The 8,870-nt window shown below is 54.8% G+C and overlaps 3 protein-coding genes across 3 annotated transcripts; 1 reads left to right on the forward strand and 2 right to left on the reverse strand.

Moving 5' to 3' along the window:
• Positions 1–29: 29 nt before the first annotated feature.
• On the reverse strand, positions 30–672 carry VDBG_01990 (complex I intermediate-associated protein; the record flags this gene model as incomplete). The annotated part of the gene is made up of 2 exons (XM_003007756.1): positions 30–508; positions 597–672. The coding sequence occupies 2 exons, from the start codon at positions 670–672 to the stop codon at positions 30–32; spliced, it is 555 nt and encodes a 184-aa protein (XP_003007802.1).
• Positions 673–1,465: 793 nt separating this feature from the next.
• On the reverse strand, positions 1,466–3,553 carry VDBG_01991 (conserved hypothetical protein; the record flags this gene model as incomplete). The annotated part of the gene is made up of 7 exons (XM_003007757.1): positions 1,466–2,206; positions 2,273–2,349; positions 2,402–2,827; positions 2,882–2,972; positions 3,041–3,173; positions 3,231–3,440; positions 3,489–3,553. The coding sequence occupies 7 exons, from the start codon at positions 3,551–3,553 to the stop codon at positions 1,466–1,468; spliced, it is 1,743 nt and encodes a 580-aa protein (XP_003007803.1).
• A 2,723-nt stretch (positions 3,554–6,276) lies between these two features.
• VDBG_01992 (hydroxyquinol 1,2-dioxygenase) lies at positions 6,277–7,446 on the forward strand (the record flags this gene model as incomplete). The annotated part of the gene is made up of 3 exons (XM_003007758.1): positions 6,277–6,534; positions 6,605–7,086; positions 7,173–7,446. 3 exons carry the CDS (start codon positions 6,277–6,279, stop codon positions 7,444–7,446), a joined length of 1,014 nt encoding a protein of 337 aa, XP_003007804.1.
• Between the last annotated feature and the right edge of the window lie 1,424 nt (positions 7,447–8,870).

Raw genomic sequence — 8,870 nt, forward strand, 5'->3', positions numbered from 1 at the left:
CGAAGCCGTGGTCGTCCGCACAAAGTCGTTCACTTGACAAACACAGTCTCCCACTCGCCCGGCCGCTTGCGAACAGGCGGTGCTGGTGTAGATCCGTCGGCACGACGCTCTCCGTCTGCAGGTTGACAAAGTAGCTGCGCCGTCGGACCGGATGCGCATCGCGAGGTACGTGTACATGTCGATGTCCCAGAGGCTGCGGCCGAATGCCGTCGCCGGCCTGTCGAGCGTGCGCACGCCGCAAAACCGGTGCGCTGGATCTCGGGCTTGTCCTTGGGCAGCTCTGTCGATATCGTGCCGTGGAAGCGGGCGTAGCCTGTCGGTCGGGCCGCGGACGAGGGGTGTCGGGGCTCGGTGTCGCTCGAGGAGGGCGCCCAGTCGAGGGCGCACTCGGAGAAGCCGCCGATCTCTTCGTCGGACATGGTCTTGCAGTTTGCGATGGAGTGTGCGTCGGGGAAGCTCTGCAGCAGAAGCGGTGCGAAGGGACCCTTGACGGCCTCCGCCGTGAAAGCTGTGCCCATGATCCGAGGTCAGTAGACGGACATGGTGGAGCGGCGCCGGGCTTGTGCAGCAGAAAAGGGAGACAGGAAGTTCCTCACCAATTGAGGCCAACCGCTTGAACTCATCGACGCTGCGACCCATGAAGCCCTTGCTCAGGGCTGACGTTGCTCGCATCGTGACAGTAATGCCGGTTGTATCGGCCGAAAGGTTGTTGCTGATGGTCACCTCGAGCCAGTCGGCTCTGTGCGGTTGCAGTGCATGGGTAGGAAGATGTATGTTCGTGCCCCTGCAGCACAGAGAAGTCTGTGTCGCTCTCGTGCCAGCCGAAGGATGGACTTGGGGTGACGGAGGAGGAGCAACGGGCTGGCTTGCGATGTTTCGGAAAGCTTGTATTGGGAGTCTGTCGGCTCGGTCGCCGGCCGACTAGTTCTGGTCTCCACACGAGCTTTGGCCACGAGCGATACATATTGGACCCCCCAACACGTGACGGAACAACGACGTCTCTTCTCATGCTCATGGATCCAGAATGCAAAGTACGGAGCCTACGTCATTTCTTCAATGCATCTTATCACATGATTCCCGCCAGTATTGTGTAGTTATCATGTGTATTGGGGAGCATCTGACTGCTCCTGGGTCCTGGAAACCCAGGAAGAAAAGCAGATCGCGCAGTTGGTTCTGTTCCACAGTACGACAAGCCTCCAGGCCTTTGTGTCATCGAGACTATGCGTGAAGGAGCTTTACCGTCGCAGCCCTTTCTTCATAGCACTTCGATCTCGTTGATCAGGATTGTCAACTGTTTCTCCGCAGGCACATATTCGCCTTGGGTATCTTCCCTACCTCCAACTCCAAATCACTGGAAAATCAAAAACGCAGCAGCAGACCCTGAAACGTGAGAACCCCAATTACCCAACCGATCGGGGTCGCAACCATTGTTCGACCCGGGACCGGGCGCACGTGCTGGCTCGGTTCACTCCTCCTTGAGCGAAACGCCACCTTCCGAAGTGACCTGGCCGTGGCCGGCTTCGGCATCATGGATACCGTCATCGTGGTCGTTGGAATCCTGATCCGTGGCCTGGCCTTCGGCAGCCGAGTCGACCATGTAAGTACCGGGAACGAAACCATGAGCAGCCCAGCTACCAGGATGATAGTAAGCTGCAGGCATGTGTGGAGCCATGACGAAGGGCGAGAAGTGAGGCTGCGGGCTCTGTTGAGGATAGTACATGGCAGGCGAGGCCTGGGGCGTCATCATGGTATACTGTGATCCGGCAAAAGGGGAGTATCCCATGGTGGCGGCGAAAGGGTTGCCATAAGGTGAGGTGTGAATCCAAGGGCTCATGGGGCTCATGGGGCCCATGGGACTCATGGGGCTCATCGGATTCGCAATGCTTGGAGGCGGCGCCTGCATAGTGTTTGCCGGCGTGACCTGGCCAAGTTCGGAAGGAGTGCTAGCAGCCGCCTGTAACTCCTGATGATGATGATGATGTTGCACCTGCTTCATTGGCGTCTCCTGAATGTTGTTGTGAACGCCGAGGACATGTCCCTCACCGATTTCTCTAGGAGCTGAGTTGGTCATAACCTGAGGGTACAGCTCACGGTTAACGTAGCTCTGAGCTGGAAGAAGGCCCTGGGGACGGTTGGAAGGGAAGGTGTGCATGATCCTCCTCTGCACACGAAGGAAGCCGTGGTTGTCGGGAGTGACGAGCCCGTTCTGCCACGGCACAAGTCAGTCAAGAGTCTAGGGCAATGCCCAAGGCTATGTGCTCCTGGCACTTACCAACTGGGTAATCGCAGCGTCAGCGACATCAGCGTGATCGAATTCAACAAAGGCATACGCCCGACGGCCGCCTGAAGCTGTGTCAGCAAAATGAGATCCGGACGCAATTTCTGCGTGATTTGGACTAACTATTGGTGGTGGTCTGCCGAATCTGTACCCTTTGAACTCGGTTGAATCCGCTGACGATGGTACGAACAGCGGCTTCGTCAATGTCGACAGGCAAGTTGGCGATGTAAATGGACCGGCCATTCGACCCATACTTATCGTTCGGGGCACGATGACCACCTCCCGGTACCTGAATCCTGTCGGAAGTGTCCCTATGATTGAAAGGACGAACGTTGTAAGTCATGTGATTGGCGAAGACGCCGACGACGTCACGACGTGGATCGAACAGATCGTATGTGATAAGCCAGGCCGTCTCAGGAAAGTTGGTCAGAGACTGAGTTTGAGAGTGGAGGGGCTCAACTCGGGCAAGGGTGCCCTGGACTTCCATGAGGTTGGTCACCTCAGCACGGGTCATAACCGATCCATCTCGGCGGTACAAGACGAATTGGCCTGGCAAGATTTAGCGTAATTGCTTGGACAAGGTTGAAGATTCATTTAGCGTACAATTTCCCTTCACACGCTCGGTGCGACAGGCTCGACCAAGAATGATACTGCCTCTACCCTTCAAGAGGGCAGTGCGTGCATTATGAGCATTCTGAAAAGGCGTCAGTAAGGAGCAACAAGAACAACTGGGAGTGCCAGTCTGGTGTTTAGGATACCGACAGTGAACTGAGCGAAGCCGTACGGCATCTGGTTCCGAGTATCACGGCGAATCTTAACAAAAACCGTACCAAACTTTGAAAACGTCTCGGTGACGGCAGCCTCAAGAGTCTCGTCGCTCTGAGATTGAGGAAGACTGCAAAAGGGTTGCCCGTCAGTGTCAAGTCTTGGAATCAACTCAGGGAAGGCATACTTGGCTACGAAGACGCAGAACTCGGACGAGTAAAACTCCTGTGCGTCGGGCACGCGGTCCTCATGGAAACCAAGAACGCGAGCCTTCGAGGGCGAAGTCTCAACCTGGACCATGGACGAAGAGATAGGACCAGGGGGAGGGGCAGTAATGGTCAGAGCACCAGGGCCTCCCTGGAAAACGTCATCCTCGGCAGGCAAGTCAACATCGGTGCTGGTGAGTATTAGCTCATCACTTCATACACATGAGAGTGCAACTGACCGCGGCTGGCTGAGAACCAATCTTCCGAGGCCGAGATCGTCGGGGAGGCTGCCACCGGAAGCCATCTTGACTGGTCGGAAGGCGCGTAGTCACTGTATTGCTGGACACGCTGGTGTCTTCTTTTGGGGCTGTGTAGTGTTAGTAGTGATCAAGCTGTTGCAAAAGCTTCTTCTTTCTCAGAAGTGATAAAGATAGGGAAGGAGGACGACGAGCGAGGTGAACAAGACGAGCCAGACCGGAAGGAGCAGACCGGAGAGAGCAAACCGGACGAATAGGACCGGACGAACTAAAGAAGTGAGCTTGTGAAGGGAAGAAGGGCTGCTGCTGGTTGCAAGAGTAGGAAGTCGGGTGAGATCGAATACCCTTCTACTTTCGCTGTCGATGAGGGAAAGAGAAGAGAATCAGTCGAGAACAAGCGAAAATCTGATGCTCGTGCTTCGAAAAACTGTGGAAGGATACCAGGACCTTATTGCCTCCTCTGCAGTAGCCAAGAGAAAGGTAGAGGAACGAGATCGAAGTTCAACTGTTGCAGACCGTGCTTGGGAGGCAGGCAAGATGAAAGAAGATGGGCGAGATCGAAAAGTAGGGCAGCGAAGATCAAAACAGAGAAGGAATACACGTACCGTATTAACGTCGATTTGTTGTATAGGTCGGGAGGACAATCAGTGCTTGGCGTAGATAGATACCTGGGGAGAAAGGTTCGCTAACGGGAGTGGTCAGCGGGACAAAGAGTTCGACAAAAAGGCTTTCAGCAGAGGAGGTTTACCCAAAAGTAACGAGTTCCGCTGGTGGGGAAGCAGGAGTATTGAATCAGTGCAGTAGATGAACAGGCCGGGGTCTGCCAATATCGTGAAGGTGCGTGGGGAATCACGATCCTGAATTTCCCAGTGAACGTGGACGTGTAAGTGTACGGGGGTATTCATCAACGATAGCCGGAAGGAACACGTAGATCTAGCGAGACGTGTTTTAAGTGTTAGAGCAACTGCCCTGAGTAGTGGCTGTGACGTCTGCCCTCTTCATGTGACTAGGGGGTGATATAAGCTGCGTTTTTGTGACCCTGACCAGCTCAAGATGACGCCCCAGCTTTTGTCTCGGCCCCTCTCAGATCCATGATACCAACAAGGTCATCCACACTGAAGACCTAGGGGAGACTCACCATGCACCAGGTCATGAAAGGCGCATCGGCTGGCCAAGATCTTCTCCATTTACCTCTGTCAAGTGTCACCAAGAAGTCATCATCGACAGTTGAGGCTCCCACCAACGTTCATGCAGGCTGACTTTCTGTATGAAACACAAAAGAAAGTGCCTGTGATCCCGGAAATCCACGGCGACCAAACCTTGTGCGACAGTGGCTACCTTAACATGATTGACTGACTCTACTGCAACTAGCTGGCGCGATAAACTAGCTGCTACTGCCTTACGTGAGCGAAGGAGAACGTGAATTCTGCCCCTGGTACAGGCCGAAGGAGCCCTTATGCTGTGGGCTGCTGATGGCACCACCTTGGAGTCGACACAGCCCAGAAAGAAACGTTCGAGAACGGCGTCATTATGGATTTCAGAAGCTGGCTCTCAGATTCAACTGCGGCCCGAACATCGGGTCAGCGTAGTAGTGAACGGTAGAACCTAACGCAGTCGCCACCGGGTGGGTGAATGGTTAGGCCGGCTATACTCTGGAGATCTTCCATCGGGGCATCGGAGATCAGTTTCACTCTGCTGAGCCGCTTCAAGAATGCAGATGGTCATCATGGTCCAAATGTTCCTCTAGTCCCACGTCCACAGATACAGTCCATGACGGTCACCCGCTGCAGCGCTGCAGCGAACATCCGAGTATACAGCAGGAAACCTGTAAATACCACAGATCTATGTTCAGTGGTGAGGGTATAGCCGTACGTCGTGAGCGTCGATTGTGCTTTCAGCGACAAGGAATAACCCCAGGGCTGCGCCAGTAGACTGAATATCCTCAGTAGAATCAGACTCGAGTTGAGGCGGGGAGGTAGAAATAAGCGAATTACGTGTCATAGTCGAAGGCGAAGCAGGGGCTGTGTGGGAGGGCCCTCGCGTAGAGTTGTCAAGGCTCCCTCTCCCGCTTCGAAGTTTCGTTTTCAATCATCCAGCATGCTCCAGTTGCACATGGATAAGGTTGCAACATTTAAATCAGACAGAGAGTATCAATAATCATTACTAGTCTTACATCACTAACCCTACTTTTTCAGTGCTCTGAGGCACAGCCAAAGCAATAAATCAAGGTTCACGCAAGCAGTGAAGCCCTCCAAACACAGAGAATACTTTAAGCCAGTAGCCTATGTTACCGACTATAGTTCCTTTCGTCTCAGTCGAAACATAGTGATCAAGGCTGTTGCCCGGTTCCAAAGACTGCCTCCTCTTACCTGGCGACACTGCTTGGTTTGCTGCCAGTCTATTCTGCTGCCTAGAGTAATATGAGGCTGAAAGCTTACCTTTAACATGGTAGGGAGGTACCCAGACCTTTGCCATGCCACTTACTCGTAGGTATGTATGAGGATTCAAGACAGAGATCGATCTTGGTCCTCACGAGAAGAATAAGTCTCAGTTCGGATGTGGCATTCAAGCAGGTACCGCGGTTGTTTCCCGACGCGTGTACCCCGCTCCAGAAGATCCCCCACTATTAACCTTGTCATTGCAGTGTCTTCGCGGAATCGCACATGAATGATTTCTGCTCGATACAACTACTGATGCTTCGGACGCTTCGGCGTGGAACTTTGCTCTTCACTGGAACATCATCGACGGTGGATACGCGATCTTGGCGAACATGTCGGAAAAGGGGCAAAAAAGGGCGACTCAAGACGGTAGTGTCCCCTCACTCCTAGATCTTACAACGGAAAACATCACACCCAACACGATTCGGATCAATTCGCAAGGAAATAATGCGCGGGTCACATATCTTGCGTCGCGGCTCGTAACACATCTGCACGACTTTGCTCGAGAAACGAGGCTGAGCACGGAAGAGTGGATGGCCGCATTGAACTTCCTGGTTAGATGTGGGCAGATCAGCAGCGATGTCCGACATGTGAGTAATCGAGACTGGCACAGGGAAGCCCCCATCGCCAAGCAAACGTAGAATCTGACGAACGACGTAGGAGTTCATCTTGCTCTCCGACGTCCTGGGTCTCTCCATGTTAGTCGACAGCATCAACCACCCCAAGCCGGCTGCGTCGACGGAAGGATCCGTCTTGGGCCCCTTCCACACACATGATGCACCCACGCTGCCGAACGGCGGCATCATGTCAGACGATGAGTCCGGTGAGCCTTTGCTTGCGATTTGTACCGTCAAAGACAGGCATGGCAACCCTATCGCAGGCGTGAGCATCGACATCTGGGAAACAGACAGCTCAGGTCACTATGACGTGCAGCGACAAGACAGGGAGGCGCCGAGCGAGCGGTGTGTCATGACCTCTGACGACGAGGGTCGTTTTTGGTTTCGCGGCATCAAGCCTGTGAGCTACCCTATCCCACACGACGGGCCCGTGGGCAAGCTGGTCCAGTTACTGGGACGACACTGTTGGAGACCAGCGCACATGCACTTCATGTTTGCCAAAGCAGGGTGGGATCAATTGACCACGTACGTTATTCGACTCTCATGTGTTTGGTGTCTGATACAATTCGATGAAAGCATGAGACTGACCGAGGGACGTCTGAGTGGAACAGGGCTTTGTTCATCCGCGGTGATCCTTACGAATCCTCGGACGCCGTCTTTGGCGTCAAAAAGAGTCTGGTTGTGAGCCTTGACAAGGTGGACGAGGTGACGAGCAGCGAATTCGAGGTCCAAGAAGGCACATGGCTTTTGCGGTATGACTTTGTGCTCGTATCTGAAGAGGAGACGCTCGCTCTGCGGGATCATAATGCTGTGGCGGCATTGCGAGATCTGGGCTTGACGCACTTGAAGTTGGTGGATCACCTGCCGGTTCCTGAACTCGATTAGACGGCAGACTGCCGTAAACGCAAGGCGCCAGCGAATACCGTTCTGAAAGTTCAGTCGTCCAGTCGCCCAGTCGTCCAGTCCTGGCTGGAAACCTCATGAGAAGATGTGTTTGTCTGGCTTGCTGTACTGGCATCTTCAATTCCAGCAAAGGGGTCCAAGCAGAGAGATGGCAGCTGGGAGGTACCGTTGACATGTAAATCGACGATCGATCTCGGCACAGCACCAAGAGTTCCGGCACCTGTCGTCGAACCACAGGCTAAGTCTGGCCGGAATCGGGACATGACACATGACGCAGGGGCAAGTCGCCTTGCCTTGTGTGATTATCAATATGTGCGACAACGCATGGCCTCGAGGGCCGGGGCCAGGCAATAGTCATTCTTCACATTCGCGAGTCAGATGACGGACAGTGAAGGGCAGGTCTCACCACTCGAAGCAGGTGGCTAGCCTGCTTCGCTGGTTCTGCACCCGTCCGTGGTTGGAGGGCCAGTTCTTGGGGGGGCGCAGCTTGAAAGACACGAGCAGTCAATACAGCAAGTATCGACACGGAGCGAGGCACTGGGGATCCATGTAGCCCATTGCTTTGACATGGCTCACAGTACCGGCATCATGTGTACACCCTTCAGAAGCACTACTTCAGCATCAAGCAGCCAATGACGCGACGACGTCAGCCACTTGTAGCCCACCTTCCCGAGAACAGTAAGAAGTCGCCCACCCTCAGCCCCCCCGAGTGCACCTGTTTGCCTGCCTTGCCTGCCTGGGGCTGCTTGCCATCCATGCTGGTTCGATCTGGGCATGGGAAGGTACCTACGGGGGACACACTGTGAGGCGGGTTGCCGACCTTGCCCCCTCGGACAACCCGCCCGCCTCCCCCCCTTCGCATTCGTCCTTGGAACCTCCCCGAAGCCGCTACCCGTATTCAGCTCCTGGCTCGACTCCCAACCTGCGCGACCCGCCCACTTTCTTACATCACCCTCCTGACTGCAGCCTCATCGTATAAGAAGCACCCCAACAGCCTTCTTTCCCGGCAGAGCAGCTCTGCCGACTGTTTTCACCGCCGCATCCTCCGCTCAACACCCGAACCCTTCAAAGGACCAGACACCACACCGCCAGCCGGATTCTCATAGCCCAGCGAGACACTTGCCCAAGTCGTCGGTCGCTCGCCCTCGTGCCCCTCCACCCCGAACCCATCTCCCACAGGTACCCCCGACCGGCCGAGTTTATGTCAATTGAAAATCTCAAGACCTACGGTTCGTCTCCCTCTCCGGCGTCTTCGGTCGTTGCCAGCGTCCGCTCTGCGTTGCTGGTAGCCCCAAATCGTCCGTATTCGACACCCAACAAGCCAGACCCGCCACCGCCGACCGACCCTCGGGACTTTCGCCCCTGCCACCCTTGTACCGAATCCACCCGCTGACCACATTGTGACA

This window comes from Verticillium alfalfae, genomic scaffold (genome assembly GCF_000150825.1).
Source record: "Verticillium alfalfae VaMs.102 supercont1.2 genomic scaffold, whole genome shotgun sequence".
NCBI classification, from domain to species: Eukaryota; Fungi; Ascomycota; class Sordariomycetes; order Glomerellales; family Plectosphaerellaceae; genus Verticillium; species Verticillium alfalfae.